The 17,438-nt window shown below is 49.9% G+C and overlaps 4 protein-coding genes across 4 annotated transcripts; 3 read left to right on the forward strand and 1 right to left on the reverse strand.

Moving 5' to 3' along the window:
- Nucleotides 1–1,703: 1,703 nt before the first annotated feature.
- Nucleotides 1,704–3,106, forward strand: CORC01_08101 (acyl-CoA thioesterase II; the record flags this gene model as incomplete). Its single annotated transcript, XM_022619736.1, has 3 exons — nucleotides 1,704–1,808; nucleotides 2,044–2,937; nucleotides 3,047–3,106. The coding sequence occupies 3 exons, from the start codon at nucleotides 1,704–1,706 to the stop codon at nucleotides 3,104–3,106; spliced, it is 1,059 nt and encodes a 352-aa protein (XP_022473800.1).
- Nucleotides 3,107–4,507: 1,401 nt separating this feature from the next.
- On the forward strand, nucleotides 4,508–5,221 carry CORC01_08102 (uncharacterized protein; the record flags this gene model as incomplete). Its single annotated transcript, XM_022619737.1, has 2 exons — nucleotides 4,508–4,688; nucleotides 4,758–5,221. The coding sequence occupies 2 exons, from the start codon at nucleotides 4,508–4,510 to the stop codon at nucleotides 5,219–5,221; spliced, it is 645 nt and encodes a 214-aa protein (XP_022473801.1).
- Nucleotides 5,222–6,398: 1,177 nt separating this feature from the next.
- Nucleotides 6,399–7,996, reverse strand: CORC01_08103 (uncharacterized protein; the record flags this gene model as incomplete). The annotated part of the gene is made up of 2 exons (XM_022619738.1): nucleotides 6,399–7,280; nucleotides 7,694–7,996. The coding sequence occupies 2 exons, from the start codon at nucleotides 7,994–7,996 to the stop codon at nucleotides 6,399–6,401; spliced, it is 1,185 nt and encodes a 394-aa protein (XP_022473802.1).
- A 1,513-nt stretch (nucleotides 7,997–9,509) lies between these two features.
- On the forward strand, nucleotides 9,510–10,797 carry CORC01_08104 (glucose N-acetyltransferase; the record flags this gene model as incomplete). Its single annotated transcript, XM_022619739.1, has 3 exons — nucleotides 9,510–10,008; nucleotides 10,077–10,669; nucleotides 10,726–10,797. 3 exons carry the CDS (start codon nucleotides 9,510–9,512, stop codon nucleotides 10,795–10,797), a joined length of 1,164 nt encoding a protein of 387 aa, XP_022473803.1.
- Between the last annotated feature and the right edge of the window lie 6,641 nt (nucleotides 10,798–17,438).

Below are 17,438 nucleotides of genomic sequence, written 5' to 3' on the forward strand. Positions count from 1 at the left end.
ACTCTAGGAGGTGTTTGTCCTGACAGTCGTGGTAGTGGTGGTAGCGGTCACGGGGTTGTTGTGCCACACAAGACGCAGCAGCAGGTGCGACTTATGGATGGGCCAAGCGGCTTTCGGTGGACTGTTGCGGGGAAAAGGTAGATTCCCCCCCCCCTGCCCTGCATGTAGGAAAGCCAGGATGCACACGATGTAACATAGATGATATTGAAATAAGCAATCGCTCGTTCTCGGCACGTTGGCGTAATTCTGTTGGTTGTGAAAGTTTGGGGGGGGGGCTTCTAGCTCAGGTTGCATGTAATAGTGAAAAGATTGAATTCGTCTTGCCGATGTCACCCAGCGACAAGCTGTCTACTGGAGAGTGAATCATAGCAGGTGGTATATGCGGGTGGTGGTGGCTTGAAAGGCAAGTCAAGCATGGCGAATTACGGGGGGTGGTTTTGGGAGCGGGAAAGTGTGATAGGTAAGTAGAAGACTGGATATCTTAGATGTATTTCAGCTGGAACGTTTTTGATGGGCGTTCTGCTTACAACCCAAAGACCACGAAGGGCTTTACTTGGTAGATCTGTCTGTGTAAAATAAGGTACACAAGAGTCACTTTCTGCCAATACCTCTACAACCCCGCCACACCTGCTTCTTTCTCACAGGTAGGAATACGGCGGGAAGAATGCGGGACGGGTGGTGAGAATATAGGAGTGATTGGCCTTATTCCTACCTATACTCGAGCATCCATTCACAGTCTCTACACATGGCGTGCCTAGAGGTCATCAGCTGTGCGGAGCGTAGTCTAGAGAAGTTTGCTCGGCTCCGACGAATCCTGCAGACCAAGTTTTTGAGAACCGCAGCATTATACGACGCATCTTCCCCTACCGCCCCAATTTATTCAAGTCCCGTTGTCTTGCTTGGAAATGTGTAGGTTGAACCTCCGGAGCCGAGGCTAGCGGCGCCGAGTAGAGAACCTGGGGGGGGGGTTAACCACGGGAGCGCTCCTTCGTTCGGACGGAGCTATTGAACTGCCGTCCGAAATGTCTGCAGTTCAGACCGTGTTGAACAGGCAGACGTCTGCAAGCGCACTGCAGCGCAGCGCAGTCTCGAGTGATGCTTCCATTTGGTGCAGGTGCCCGCCAAGAAGCTTGTGATGCCGTCGGTCGGTGCTTGGAATGGACAGAGGCGCGGACCACTCACTGAGTCCCGGGTGCAGTGCACCTACGGTGAAGTCGTGTGGAGAGCGGCAGGGCACGCTCTTGCCGGCTTGCAGCTGCCGCGAGTTGCCACGGTCCGTGATCCCCTGCGCCTCAGCGGTGACATCCAATCAAACCGCTCCATTTTTTGGACCTCGGCACTTTCTCCCCCTTCCCCCTTGCTTGACCTGGAACCACAACCGATTGATGTCACATTTAGGGGACCTTGTCGCGCATCTCAACCAGGCTCTTGGGTTCACAAGCGAATCCCATCCTTTTCATTCCCTGCATCAGTCGATTCTCCGTCTTCATATAAACTTTTCTGATCATCGGTTCACGGCGCAAAACGAGTAGATTGAGAGGTGCACGTGCAAGTGAGGCCGCGTTTGACATTACGAAACGCCAAGACTAGGTGCTTGGGGAAGATTTCTGCCGGGCTCAGGAGGCGAGCTCATCATCATCATCAGAGACGATAGACAGCGACCGATTCAAAGTCAGATTCTGGGCCAAGAAAATCACGGCACGATGGCATCAGGTAGATCAACAATCATTCGGCCTCCGCCGGATGACCGTAACAAGAGTCCAATGGAGAACGTATTGGAGGTGACGGAGCTCGGCGTGCTTGGTCCGGTGAGTGAAACAACAACCCCCCCCCCCCCCCCCCCCCCCCCCGCCCGCCCCCAGAGCAAACCCCCCCACCACGAGGCCCGGGGGGGGGGCCCCAAGCAAAAAGAAAACCACAAAAAACACCCCCCCCCCCCCCACCCCCCCCCCCCCCCCCGCCGCCGTCCCCGCCCCCCCCGCCGCCCCCCCCCCCCTCCCCCCCCACATCGAGGAGACGCGGCGGGCTGACACCTAGAAAAAGGACATCTTCACTAACACGCGCACGCCGTGGCACCCGCCCGGCGCCCGTGGCATCTTTGGCGGCGCCGTCATCGCCCAGTGCCTCGCCTCGGCGCAAAAGACGGTGCCAAACGACTTTTTTGTGCACTCGTGCCACTGCTACTTCCTGCTCGCGGGCTCCTCCGAAATCCCGATCCTCTTCCACGTGGAGCGGGTCCGCGATGGCCGGTCCTTTGCCACGCGCACCGTGCAAGCCCGCCAGCGCGGCCGGTGCATCTTCACGACGACCGTCTCCTTTGTCAAGGAGGGCAGCGGCGGCGAGAAGCAGGTGCGGCACGCGGTCCCGCTTCCGGACGGCGTGACGGCGCCCCCGGACAACTGGAAGGGCGAGCCCGAGTGGAGCACGCACTCGCCCTTCCAGACGCACCGGATCTCCATTGTGGGGTCCGGGGACCAGGGCAAGCGGCTCGACGAGTTCAAGTCGCGCAACTGGGTGCGCGCGCGGGGCCGCATCTCTGTGAGCGGCGGGCACCAGGCGCACCTGAACGCGCTGGCGTACATGTCGGACAGCTACTTCATCGGCACGGTCGGGCGGATCCACAGGCTGTGGCGGTTCCCGTTCAAGCCCGAGGAGTTTGACGACCTGCCGCCCGAGCTGCGGGAGGAGGTGGAGCGGCTCAACGAGTTTGAGGGCAACGCCGCGGCGGGCGGGATCGAGTACTGGAAGACGAGGCCGCACCTGGGCATGATGGTCAGCTTGGACCACTCCATTTACTTCCACGAGCCGCGGCGGGTGAGGGCGGACGAGTGGATGTTTACCGAGATGGAGAGTCCTTGGAGCGGCGACGGGCGGGGGGTGGTGCTGCAAAAGATTTTTGCGAGTGACGGGACGCTTTTGGCGACGTGTGTTCAGGAGGTGAGTTTTTTTCTTCTTCTTTTTTTCCCCCTTTGCCTTTTGGCCCTGTTCCTTTCGATTATTCGACCTTGGGTTCATATTGAATGGTCTGCTGACTTGTTTGATGCAGGGCGTCGTTCGGTTGAAGCAGGAGGAGGAGGAGGAAAAGGAGCCAAAGGCCAAGTTGTAGAGGCCAAGTTGTAGAGTGCCATGCTGGCGTGTAAGAGTGTGTAGAGGTAGTATACCAGCTCCGGGTCTTTTTGAAGTAGGCGAATAGATCGAAACACCTTTTTTTCCCTTTTAGCTTCATCATGCTCCCGACCGTCGCGATATCATTATTAATCGGTCATGAAGTTGGCGAGTTATTACATCGCCATTGGTGAATATGCTACGGCAAATAGGAACGTCTTCCAAAGATATCCAAGACGATTGAAGCCTTCATCTCGTCCACGGTATCTGCGTTCACACCGTCCTTGGGTTTCGGGAATGTATCAAAGAGCCGTCATTTCGCTCCTGGACGTTCCCCGCGATGGCCATCAGAAACGTGTTGTAGAAGCCGAGATTCGCGTAGAGGAAGGACCCGTCACTGGTCGCCTCTATCGCGAATACGCGCCGCACAGCTGATCCAATACGTCAATTTTTTCTTTTTGTCAGGTGCAAAGCTCCTTAGAGTCCGAGAGGGTGGTGCGGGAGCGGTGTCAAGTGGGTGCCGAGGATTGTGCGGTGTGGTCGCTTTGGGGAAGTCCAGAAAACCCTCCCGTCTTCTCAAACTTGAAAGGCCTACAACCACCACCATACGAAACGTGTGCGTGTGTGGATAAATGCTCAAGGTCCTGGGGAAAAGTACAAGCGCAAAAACAAAAGTTGAGATTGGATATTTAGAGAGGCTTCATTGGCCGGGATGGTGCCAACCTTCGAAGCTCGCTCCTAATGGACCATTTTGATGAATCAACAGCCAACCCGGAACCTGCACGTACAGCGTACATAATGTTCAAGCCCCAAACTTGTGCCCTAGAGATACAAAATTTGCTTTGGAGAACGAGAAAGCTGGGTTTCCCCGCCTCCTTTGCATATAGCTCGGGTTCGGACGCGGGCACATACCGGCCTGCCAAATGACACCCTGGCCACCCGGGCAGACCGTCTGAAAAAGAGACACCACCATCTCTCTCTACAAGTCCGATGGGGGAAAGACAAACATTCGGCTCAAACACCAGTCGGCGCCGATAGGAATCGAACCCAGCTTACCCTACAGAGCGTACCTCCGCTTCAGTAGGGGGGGTCTGGCTTTCTTTCTGGAATCACATTCCATGAAACTCTTCGTATTACAAATCATAACTCTATGTGTCACTGTGAGGCTGCATGGAACGAAATTCTATGCATGTTTTGTATGAAAGAATCATGGACCTCTCGTCGCTGCTTCACCAATCAGATGGGCCGGATCGGTACGGCTCCTCGGCTCTGATATAATAGAATCCCACACCCCCAGGTACGTCTATGTGGTGAATATCAATGACCACCTATCTATACTATAAAAGCTAGCCCAAACGACAAAAGTATTGCACTCGTTTTTGTCAACTCTAGCGAGCCCACAATGTCCGGTCCCCCTTCGAGACTTGGCCCAACACGAGTGACTCTCCACGTGAAGGGAGACGTTCCGGACTGGAAGGAGGAATTCAAACAGTTTCTGTTGGCTGTCAAAGACTCGGAAGGATACTTCCGTTACCGATGGGGACTTTGGGAGGAGGACCACAGCAAGCTAGAGATTCTCGCAAGTACGTCTTGTTTCTCACAATCACTCCACCGCATTCCATGATCTGATCTTCCTTCTCTCCCCCAACTAGCCTGGTCCCCCGTCGAGCACCGTCAGGCTTTCGGACGGTGTCCCCATCACCCAAAGGCCATTGACGCGATGATGCCCGTTCTCAAAGCCGTGCCATCGGCATGCCCCCGCGTCGACTTTGACGTCGACACCATGGTGCCGCCGTCGCCGGAGCTCATCAACAGCCCCATTTGCGAAATCATCACCGTCACGCACTTCACCGGCGACAAGGACGCCGCGGCGGCCATGCTCAAAAAGGTCGAGTCGAACCCGGGCTGCCGCGCCTCCCATTCCGGCATCACGGCGACCGATACGCCCGATGACGGCACAGTGTGGCTTGGGTTTGTTGGGTGGCAGGACTATGCGTCTAGTCAGGCGGCAGACAAGTCTGCGTACATGCCTTTTGGGGTGGGCAAGGTTGAGTCGCACCATACCAACTTCAATTTCCCCATCAAGGGGTTCTCTGTTACCAACCCCGGTAGATGAAGGTAGTTGATGATTAATCTTATATGATGTGCTTTCTACCACGTGAGATATGTGCCTTGATTGTGGTTTCGGGTCGTGATGAAGAACCGTCAGCTTCCATCGACGCTGGCTGAAAATGGATCATGAGTGATTGAGGTCATCACTCTAGGCTTGACTTGAGACATTTGAATTGAAAGCTAAAAAGTTGTGTGTTGCATCGGCCTGGACCGGTATACATTTGAGAACAGATGTAATGTCCGGATCTTCTGATGAAGGAGAAGGAGAATTGCGTCCAGATTCCGAGGTCAGTCAGCTGATCAAACGCATGGATCCTGTGGTCTCCTATGACCGTACTCACAGAGAGCATCTGCCCTATATGTTTCAAGCTTGGGCGTGGTCCAAATCTAGTCTTCGGTACGGTCCTCCGCGGACTTCAACAGAACTCTCAGTGGTGGGCATTCCTCCTCCTTAGAACACAGTAATGCCGAAACAGAACCGTCTTTAGACATTGAGTTTGAACGTTGGCTCGATTTGCTATCGTTTGGGTACTAAGGGGTATCGTTATGAAAGGCCAAATGTGTATTGACTACTGGTAGCCATTAACGCCTAAGCGCTTTGGCTCTGGCTAGGTCTGGCACTTGAGGCTCCAGCTGAAAACACTGCAGAGCACTGCTGAGAAGGTTTCGCACTCCCATGTCTAGACCAATAGGCTGCGATACTTTCCGCTGCATATGCTTTCCGGTGTAGCCTTATTCATGTGATTCATCCTTGACTAAAACACCGGACTAAGCGCATCGCTGAAAGAAGGCAGCCATAGTCAGCATGGCAACCGATACAACATCAGTATACCATTGATTGCTGATTGGCAGCGGTTTTTCCAAGTGCGGGGTAGAGGCAATTAGATATTGCCCAGAAATGCTTAGAAGTCTTTATCCAAGGCGTTTGGGGCCAGCGGGCGAGGATTTTGGAAAGGCCAGGCCTAGAGGGTTCAAAGGTGGCAGCCGGGTTAGCCGTACATATTCTCAAAGTTGTGCTGGCATAAGAGAATATCAATGGTTGGCAGTTTTCAATCTAATCAAGACTTGTACATCAAGGCAAGGGTGAACTTGAACAGTAGTATATGAAAGATTTCAAAGACAACACGAACAGGGATGATGAACTTGGTTCATCTTTCTCTGTATGCATTTCATCTAGATGTTTAGGGGAGCTCTACGCGACCGCTGTGAGGATCTTCGGGCAAGTCCGATTGCTTTCCATCGTTGGTTCTCCATTTGTATGTTGGAATTGAGCCGTAAGCTTCCACTGGCTCTGTCTGTGGCGAGGGTCGAGTGTCATATTGCAAGCCGTCATCTACATGCTGTGGTGGCTCCCTTTGTATCATCGGTTTTCTCTCTTTCCGTGTTCGGCGACGCCATAAAAGAATTCCTAGGCCAACCACAACGACTGCAGCCACATAGCCAACAGCAATGCCAGCTATGGCCCCGGTCGAGAGGTTGGATGCGGGTGTGGGTTGGCGATTGTCAGTCGGGGACCCAACCGGGGTTGTTCCATTGTCTTTGTCGGTCGCGAGAACTTTCCATGCCCCTTTCCAGGACTCCTCCCAGTTCTTGTTTCCTGCCTTGATTACTGTATCAGCTTCATCAATAGGAATGATGCTGGAGGAAAGCTGAATGTTGGGACCCGGGGCCTGGCCAAGCCACCACTTCGACTGGCCCCAATTGGCGCCGAGAAAAGCGTCCTGTAGGAATGCCCGGCCCAGGGCGTATCTACCAGTTCCGCTATTGAAGCACGGGAAGTATGGCGTTGGCGATTCGGTGAGTGGCTCTGACAATGTGAGGTTGAGATGAACGAAAGGTACTCGGATCGTGATAGGCTTCGTGTTGATGCCGGAGAGGAAAGTAAAGGACAGTGTTGTAGCCGAGGAGACAATTTGGTTATACGCAGTAGAATCAGTGTCCCACAGGTACAATCCAAGCTTAGCGTCATATAACACAGGGAGGTGTGAAGCAATGTTGTCGCAGGTCGATTTCGGGAGGGTGAGGTAGGGAGCGCAGCCATCGATTGACACGAGTAGTCCATTCTGTATTGAGTTGTTTACAGTAGCAAGGAGACCGTCTTGGCTTGTAAAGTTGAAAGGTGATATACCCTGGATAACTTCGATGCTAATGTCTCTCAAGGTGACTTGATTGTGGGCGAAATCCCTTTCTGCTACGAGCACCTCGCCGATCAGTCGATTTTGATCTTATCCACCAAATACCAGTGACCCTTTGATTCGTGACCAGACGGACCAAATATGCATGCGGATGAATTCGATGGAATCCTCTGTTGCGACCACAGTATGCCTGGGATGAGACTGGCATTGATTGGGTAGGTGGTAGTAGTGAAAGACTGATTGATCGTGTCTGGGGCATGGCTTCCCGGCGGCATCTATTCCAACCATCCAGTCTTTAATAGGTGGTTGATAGGAGATCCGGACACAGAGCCGCTGCCAACCTGCGAGGCCTCAGCACTGTTGTACGTTCCGGCTTTCGATGCGTAACAGCCATTGGAGTTGTTGAGTTTGCAGTAACCTGTTTGGATGATCCATGATTGAAATGTGTGACCAGGATATAGTGCCAGTTCGAAGTCGGCACCAAGGGTGGCTTGAACTGCTTGCCACGGGCCATCGGGGCTGAAGTTTGCGGGAGACCACTTTGCTTCGAACGGGATTGGATTTTGAGCATTAGTGAAAGTAGGGAATAGAGGAAAGAAGAGAAGATTGAAAACTAAAATTGACATTTGGTAGACAGTAGCCATGGTCACTAGTATCAACCGTTACGGCGTACCGTAGATGATGAATTTTTTTAGGGAGGGTTTCATGGAGAATAAAGAGGGAATAGAATGAGAGAGGGAGGACAAGAGGAGGAGGAGGGAGACGGTAGGACAGTGGCGGTGCCCATTGTCTGCATCAACATCAACAGTAGTAGCTGGCAGCCTTTGCCTCATGCAAACGCCGAGATCACCAACAGAGAACTGTTCGAACCAACAGAGAACTGTTCGAACCAACAAACAATTCGCCTATAAAGACTCTCAGATTGGTCACATGCAGTTGAGTGGGACTCGGCCAAGGTTGACCTCGTAGCAGAGTGCGTCGATGTCTGGATTTCAGCCAATAGCGTTGAGCTCCAACTGAATGGTTTGCTACAACCCGGGCCCCCTTTCATCTGATTTGATCTGATTTCAGCTTCGGGCCTGTGTACAACAGAAATATATTGTCTCGGCGACAGGATTAAATGGCGAGCTGCCGCCGCCCTTGCCGAAAAGGCAAGAAATTCGGCAGGCATGGCAAACAATTTCACTGCGTATACGAGGGTCCCGTTCAAAGTTTCTGCTAAAGGGTACAACCCCCCCTGCGTGGGCAGGGGCATTGGCAGGGGATAGTCCCGCCGCCATTTCAGCCAACATCACCACCACTGTGAATAGTATGAATGCAGCGCTTCAAAAATGAAAATAATATTAATTTTAGGCTCATTAATAATACCTACCTGCCCGGCGACTATCTTAATGTTTATTATTAAATATTATAAGAACATTCTTTTATATTTAATTATTAAAGTATATATTAAGAAAATAAAAATAAATTTAATATTAGATAAATATTAATTTGTTTATATTTAACTTATTATTATTATTATTATTTTAAAAAATTTAAAACAAAGATACTAAAACTAATTACGTTTTTAGATTTTAAAAAAATATTATTAATAATTTATAGTTTAACTAAATACATAAGGAGTTTTTTCAATAATTTAATAGTTTTTTTTTAAAAAAAATTATACTATAAAAGGTTAAATTAAATTTCTTAAGTATTAAAAAAAAAATTTATATTTAAAATTATTTAATAATTTTTAAATATGAATCTTACTTTTAAAATAAAAATTAGTAATAAATTAAATTACAGTTTAGAGCTTGATATTAGAAAAGTATAATTAATTAGGCTAGGCCGGATGTAGAAAGCGGTGAATTTGATTCAGTAAGGCGTCTATTAAAGTGGAGCGAGTACCGACTAGCGTCGACTAGCGCATCTGTACTCCTCAGCGGAACCTTTTGAACGGCATGTCCGTAGTAATCTTGTCAGCGGAAGTGTAAGAGGGCGGCTGGGTGGCTTGGCATTTCTTCCGACTGGCATAACCCCTTGTAGTTGCTCAACTATATTCCCGAACTGGCTAGCCATAGCCTTTGTGTGTACTTATATCTCCAGTTGGTTTCCCAAGAATCAAGAATTTGCGGGTTTGCTCTCTTCGATCTTTTTTTGCCTCTGTTGCTTACCATGGCGCTCCAGTGGCTCCACAGTCGCTTGGCCTACACGCAGCTTCAAACCGATCAGGCAATCTCAAGTGCTTTATTATCTAAGCGCAGGCCCTCTTTAACCCTGAAACAGCTTAAGTTGGCCACACTGACTGTTTTTGGTCTCCTCTTATGGGTTGTGGTAGTCTGCAGTCGGGATCAAGATGTAGTCACTGAGTCTCGCCCCTCAGCTCCTCAACATGACAGACCACCTGATGCCAAGTCTACCGACTGGTCTCGGTTTGCGTACGTCCAGTATGTCACTGACAAGCACTATTTGTGCAACTCGGTCATGTTCTTTGAGAGATTGCAACATTTCCAGAGCAAAGCGGACCGAGTTATAATGTATCCCTCCGACATGCTCGTTAGTCCTCTTGACACAGAAGGCACCTCAGATGAGGCAAAACTCCTCATCCTTGCTCGGGAGAAGTATGATGTGAAGTTGGCTCCGATATCTATTCAACGTCGAACAGGCGCGGATCGTAAGTTGTCCTTCCAGGGTCATCACTCTGACCGCCAAAGGCTCGAGCTGACATGAGACTTTATCTAGCAACATGGGCGGAATCCTTCACAAAACTCCTTGCTTTCAACCAGACGAAATACGAACGTGTACTTTCAATCGATTCAGACTCTACTCTTTTACAACACATGGATGAGCTCTTCTTTCTCCCCCCAGCCCCGGTTGCCATGCCACGTGCGTATTGGCTTTATCCAGAGAAACAGATCTTATCTTCCCAATTCATGCTTATACAGCCAAGCGAAATTGAATTCTCTCGTATCATGTCTAAAATTGATGACGCTGCAAAAGACGATTACGACATGGAGATCGTCAATCAATTGTACAAGGACAACGCCTTAATTCTGCCGCACCGGCCTTACGATTTATTGACGGCCGAATTCAGAATGGACCACCACCAATGGTACCTTGGCAATGATCAAGAAGTCTGGGATCCAGTCGCTGTTTACAACGAAGCAAAGTTGGTACATTTCTCTGATTGGCCGTTACCCAAGCCCTGGTTGGGCTTCCCCGAGAATTTAGTCCGGGAGAAAGAACCCAAATGTGTATTGGTAGATGGGGTTGAGGACTGCTCCGCAAAAGATATCTGGCATGATATTTACAAAGATTTTAGAGAACGCCGGACAGTAAGTTTGCTGAATGTTTCAAGTGTTTGAGCAAAGCGACTGACAAAAAAAAACAGCGAGTCTGTGATACGACCTCACCGGAAACTCCCAAGAATGCTCGCAGCCGCCGACGGCCACATCGTAATTGAATTTAGCATACTTTCGTGGAGGGGTTTTCTCGTCCTTTTCCTTCTCTTTTGTTTCGCGTGTAAGCGATTTATAAAAAGTTTCTCATCCATTCAGGCACCTGGTGAGACGTAGTGAATCTTCATTCACTCAAAGAATCAGAAACATTGCAAGTAGAATACTGGCGGCTTTTCAATTCGCACCGCATGTAGATAGCATCGCCATTCTCAACGGCTTTACGTTGAATTGTGGTTCCAAAAAGTAGACAGATGAGTGCGGCTGTCACACAATAACTTCTAACTCTTGTGGTATTTCCAAAATCGAGCTGCATCGCGACTGAAGAGATCATACTCTGGGTAGATAGTAGCTGTACTTGCACGTGAACTCGTAAAGCTCGTCAAACCCTATGGCTGTCGTGCCTTGGATGCAGATCAATTTAAGGTATCAACCTCGGCGGTTAGGGATGTTCCAGCCATACCAGTAACGAAGGCATTCCAGTTGGTGTGGCCACTGGTCGATCCACAGTTTCGGTGATGACAACGTTGCCGACGTTTCTCCCAAACTCAGCACTGCCGTGGTAGATGCCGACTCTCCGCTGGAGACTCTATCCCACTTCGCGTTCAAGTTCACCTCGCCGACATTAACAGCGAATGGCTTGTTCTCGGCGAGCAGGGCTAAGTAGGAGATCTTATCCCAGACAACTTCATACGGCCAGAACGCGAGCTACAGCTAATTCACGGTACTGTCGGTAGTCCAGCCATCATCAGAACCAGCTAAGGGCAACGTACCATAGTACCACACGACAAGCTTCTCCTATAAGACGGTAGCGGACCCCGTCTTATACACGTCAATAGTAAAAGGGAGCAGATCCCGCCAGCCGTCGTGGGGCTTGGCCAACCGTGAAATTCTCATAGCTGTCGCCCTCCACGTAGAGAGGCCCGATATGATGGGACGTTCCTCCGAAGTCGTTCCAATATATGAATTTAGACGCAGTCGGTGTTGAGAAAACTCTGCTCCCAGCGAGTGAACCATAGATCACGAGCTGATATAACAAGCAGTTGATTATCCCATCAACTCGAACGCAAATAGGTCTGGCTCGCCCTCCTCTTCACATCCAGTTCTCCTTGCACCTAGGGAGATTGACGTAGAGCTACGGACTGACTGGCATCACTGCAAGCAAGTGAAGTGTCAGCATCCACATTTATTCGTTCTGTGGCGCTGGAGGCTTCTTGCAGAGTATTACTCATTTCTGAGCAACAGTGATCTGGCCCAGTACCGATAAACTCGAGATCAGAGGCACCCACCTAGTTATCTGAGCTTAATTATAAGAGAATGGATAGGATCCTGAGTTTTCTAATAGTTATTGTATTGTAGATGGTGTTTTGAGCTTCCTAAGCGGGGGATCAGGCTCAGGCTGCTAGCCGTCACCGCGAGAACTATTACAGAATTGGAAGCTTGCTGTCCTTTGTTGCGTTAAACATAGATTCTTCACATTGGCTTCGTCGACTTCTTCTCGCAATTGTGGAGGAATCCCTACTTACTGTTCCTATGTAATTGCGGTAAAAACTTGGACACAGAGCTTGCAGCTAACGCGAGTAACAACTATAGCGGCACAAGGTTCAAGAAAGGCGTTCAGCCATCCTAACGCATTGTAAAACTTTTCGATTTTCAAAAAAAGGGTTTGGTCACATAATTGCGGTTATAGTTCTTCCGCAACTGAACGTTGATGGTCAATGTTAGTAGCCGCAAGTCCTTGCGGAAGGCATGCATGTCCTCTAGCAGAGCTGTAACACAGGACCACCTATTGCGTACCGTTACCTTGCGAGAGCTCAGGGTCTTCTGATGTCTCTAGTTACATAGGATGCAGCCACTCTTTACCGGCTTCTATCGGGTTGCAAACAATGGGAATATCTCCTCGTGGAGGATCTTTGACCCATCCCTGTCTGTCCTGTGATATGTGGCATGCATTACGGCCTGTTGGGCCTGCTCACAAGGTGTTACTGGTCATTGGCTTATACCCGACAAACATTTATGGTCGACCTGGCGGGATACACCCAGCAATATAACGTAAGAGCGACTCGTTTAAACTGTCAGCTGTTCCTCTCTAAGTGCTTTATACAACTCTCATTCGCGGATAAGATGTCACAAATTCTGTGCTCCATGTACTTGGCATAATCCATACATGTGTTCTGCCTACCAAGAGCAACTCAAGATCAGGCTCCGCAGAGTCTACTGCTTGCCTTAATAGCAAGAAAGATTTCCGTTTTCCAAAAAACTACTCAAGTCAAAGGCAGTCAAAAAGTGTCAACTTCTTATCACTGACTTTGTGGAAGCGCCTATCAATAACTCCGACTTGCCAGCCTGGCATTTACGAACCATGTAACGATAACACACGATCAGCTGTCGGGTCTAACTCTCCGTCTTGCTATGAGTACGCTCTGAAGCTCCATCGACGGCTCCACCCATAGCCGTAGCGTTATGTCGACATCTCTTCGCCCAAACGACACAGACAAAGACATCACCCTTGATGGCGATATATCGGGGATTCCTCTGCACAACCGACAGAGCAATCATGGCAGACAGACCATGGCCAATAAGAATCCGACGCGTATCTCTATCAATTTTTTGAAGATGTCCCCTTGCTTGGGAAATCACCGTCAAAAAGAATATCTACAATTCGGACATGGTAGCGGTTGCTAAACCGTTTGCTTATCTCGCCATGGGTGCTCTGGCTGTTTCCAATGAATCAGCCTCTTGGAACCTTGGTGTCGGGAACTACTAGCTTATTACTGTCGGCTTCCAGCTAAGCGTTATGAGTTTGTGCCTAACCAGTGTCACGCCGACCCTTTCCATACTCATCGAAGCCAGGTATGGCAAATCTACCATTCAGAAATATGACACAATTCTACGCAAGAAACCGTTGGCTTCGAGACTAAGTATCCCTTGGCGGGTGGTTCTCAGTCTTATGTTAGCACTTCCGATTGGACTCGGCGTCGCGTGCAAAAGCGCTCACAGGCGGTGTGAGTAAGATGAAGGTCAACAACACTGACTACATCTCCAATATAACTTACTGCGGCATGTTCCAACAACCATGCATCATTTCGTTCAATGGTGTCGCTATGTTTTTCAACGCAACTGCGGCATTCCGCGCAGTTACAAAACTGAGCTTGAACGGCTCTGAGCCGCCTCTACCAGTGTTTCCGCACACTTACGGCTACATCATCCTGCCGCAGGGCTTGACACTTTGCAATCCGACTCTTTGGTGGGCCAGTTTTACGGAAATTGTATCAGAGGCAACCAGTCCCGTTGGATGACTCCTTACATGACTACGTCCGTGGCCTCAATGTTGTGATCTCGAAATACACTCCTCCTACCGGAATCAAGAAATTTCCAGTGAGATGCTTTTGGTATGCGTTCAACAAGCTGCTTATTGGAAAACAAAACCAAAATTGCGTAAGAAGAAGTCAAAATCTTTTTACCCAGTCGATCAAACGTTATTCTCCATGTGACTGACGCTGCAGAAACCCCCGTGGCTGTACCTGGTGCTTGCAATCCAGTTGCTCTTGACAGTCACCTTCCTCGGACTGAAAGTCACACTTGATTCGAAAACACTGAGCAGGGGATTCGGCCTCGTCTCAATCTTATCGGGCATTGGCCGTCAGAGTCTTGACAGCCTGGCGGGGGCATCGCTCTCGGGGGAGCTCTCGCGGACTGTAAACAGCAGTATATGAGAAAGAGGGAGAACAAAGCTTGTTTTCAAACCTTCAGAACCGAATTAACCTGTTGGTGTAATCATACGATGGGTACCGAAAGGTCTTTGTAATTCTGAGTTGATGTACCGAGACTGGTTGGGCTAACTGTTTCACCACGGGAGAGAATCTAGGTCTTTTATGAGCCCCTGATGTTCGGTCACGCTCATGGAGAATCTGAAGGGCTTGGCTTGCCTCCTTATAAGCTGGCTGGTGATCTCCAAGTTCTCTACGTGACAGAGTCTCGCAAGAAATCCAACGGTGTCTTAGAGCTGATATAACCAAGACATGTGCATGGCGATGATGGCGTTGATTTCAGAATGATGAAGAGGGGTTATACAAGCTGAAATACTCTTTGGCCCTGCCGCAGTCTTCGTGATGATACACACAAGAGATTATGACAATTCACGGGAACCAGCTGCTGTAGAGCTCACGACAATGTCTCACCAAACCACAATCAAGACCGCCTAGACTTCGTGACCATTTCCCTACTGGCAACGTCCAAGTATCTTAACATGATGACTTGCAGAGTAGGCTTTCAAGGCCTACCTCATCACCTAGAGTTTAGGCTTTTGAGCCAAGGATGAAAATATATCAGATTGTATATCCAAGGGTCTCTTTTCCTGTCTCTGTGCTCCTAGAACCAAGCACATTTCTCTGTTTCTCACGTGCTACTGAATACTCCAGGCTTTAAAAAGCGATGGCCTGTCTGCCTTTGGTCGGAAAAGGCAACATAAATCTAGTTCCAACTTCAGGAAAAACTTCCGAAAAGAGACTGAAGTATATGGTCTACTAGTCTTCGGGCAGTTGAACTTGTCTTTTCGACGGCCACGTTCAGAATCGCTGCAAGTGCAAGGAGCCTGGCTCAAGGAATGACACATAAAATGTCGCATTGCTTTCAGTAGAGTAAACAAACCATGCATGGGCGGGATGACGAGCTTGACATCTGTGAAGTATACCAAAATAGAAGCGAAACTTTATGAAAGAGGTACCTAGGACTGGATAGGGCCTCGATGACCTGTATGGCGAGAAGCTATAATCTCCTTCAGGATGTCTCACCTTTTACCGTCAACAACCTTCCCCAGCTACGGTAGCTTACAGGTCGTGAACTCATTCGAAGAGACGCCGGGTGCCAAGTATTTCCTTTGAAGTAGCACAAGCAAGATCAAAGGCAAGTGCTCACGTTGAGGAAGAGAATTCGGCCAGAACCCTTACCGTACTTTTCTTGTACTAAAATCCTCGCCAAGCATCAAGTCAAACCCATAATGGCAGGCATCCGTAAAAGACTCGGTCGTCTGACAGTTCTATTTTAGCCAGACCAGACACGACCAAGTCCTCGCATTACAGCTTCCCGTCGGGTAATATCAAGCCATATGTTTCCAACAGCAATCTACCCGCACCAAAAGTGCACCATTCCCGTCAAGTTCCGAAACAGAAACCCGTCGGCCGCTCATATCCAAGCGCAGCACAGCCGAAGCTGGTCGTAGGCAGTCGAATCGGAGGAGTTGATTCTGAGCCCTACTTCCCCTGAAGCTGAGAGAAGCCGCCGATGCCTGGCCCAACTCTCCGCCTTTGGTATTTCATTGGCGAGTTTGATGCGCCGGCAACCAAGTGATGTACGTGACTTGAAATGCAGCGTGGCAAGAAAGGGACTCGCTCTCTTGACGAATATCTGGCGTTCCGCGGTACGCAAGAAGGTGAGCTTGGCCCTGGCAACTTCCCATCACCGCATTCGGTTGAATCTGCAAAGAACGAGCAAGCAGTGCTTCACTGGATACTTGGGGTCGGGGCGGCAAAGTGCAGGCGATCGGGGGCTGCTCTCAGTCCAACCAGCTTGCCTCAAATAGATATACAACAAGTAGTCGAAGCTTAAGCATTACATCTCGTGACGAACGATAGCCAATAAAGTTAACATCCCGACGAGCCGGATCAATGGACATCCGTGATCATCTTGGCTTCTTGAGTGATCTTCGTGGCAGTAGGATGCAGCAGGCAAAATCCGGGGCCGCGTTTGGGACCTGGACTCATTTCAATGTCCCAGGAATCTAAGAAGGGAAGGGGCGGACCAAATATAGAGCAGGGTTGACCACGACCTGTCGTTTGAGCATTGTCCCGGAATTGGTTCTTCGCGTAACGGCAGGGCGGTACTGCAACGTCGACAACACCCCAGCTCACAGCAAGGTCCCCGCCAGGCCGGAGAATTTGGACCGCCATTTGTTTGGTCTGGGATCTGGACCGTCTCATTGGAAACCACAGATTGACGACAATGCTCCTGGCCCAAGCCGAAGGATTTCGCGGGACGCGTTTCGGCCATACCCCAGAAGTATCGTGTAATCCTGGGCCCTGTTCACCACATCAACAGCGTCTGGATGGTAATCTAGATCGCCGTTTGGGGATGCGAGCTGATGCTGTCGTCGAATTTGGAGGGTTTGGCATGCAGGCAAAGCAGAGCCACTGCATGTCAGTGAAAAGAACCGCAAGTGAGCATTTTTGACAGGCCAAAGTCTCCTCACTAGAGAGAGTCGAAGCAGGGATGCCATGCGCCATCGGGTGGCTTGTTGTCAGTTGACCGGATCCGCACGGAATGGACGATGTACGGAGTACGGAGTACGGAGTACACTGGTTGTGCAAATTGCTGATCCACATTGAAGATCTCCTTCTCAACATCCACCAACATCTGGCACCATAACTCATGCCTTGGGGACGGAAATCTTCGAAATTTGGATAAGAAGGTGGTCGACTGAAGTACCCTTTCCCATGTCGTGCCTAAGCAGTCAGAACGAATTGCTGTCTCTTCAGGTTTGCCAGCCCGCACGATGCAAGACTCAGGAGGTAGACATGCGCGCTGATGAGGGAAAGCCCGATGATCCGTTCGGCGCACGCGCTGGCCGATCAATCCTGCCAATTTCATGACA

This window comes from Colletotrichum orchidophilum, assembly GCF_001831195.1.
Source record: "Colletotrichum orchidophilum strain IMI 309357 chromosome Unknown Scaffold_67.1, whole genome shotgun sequence".
NCBI classification, from domain to species: domain Eukaryota; kingdom Fungi; phylum Ascomycota; class Sordariomycetes; order Glomerellales; family Glomerellaceae; genus Colletotrichum; species Colletotrichum orchidophilum.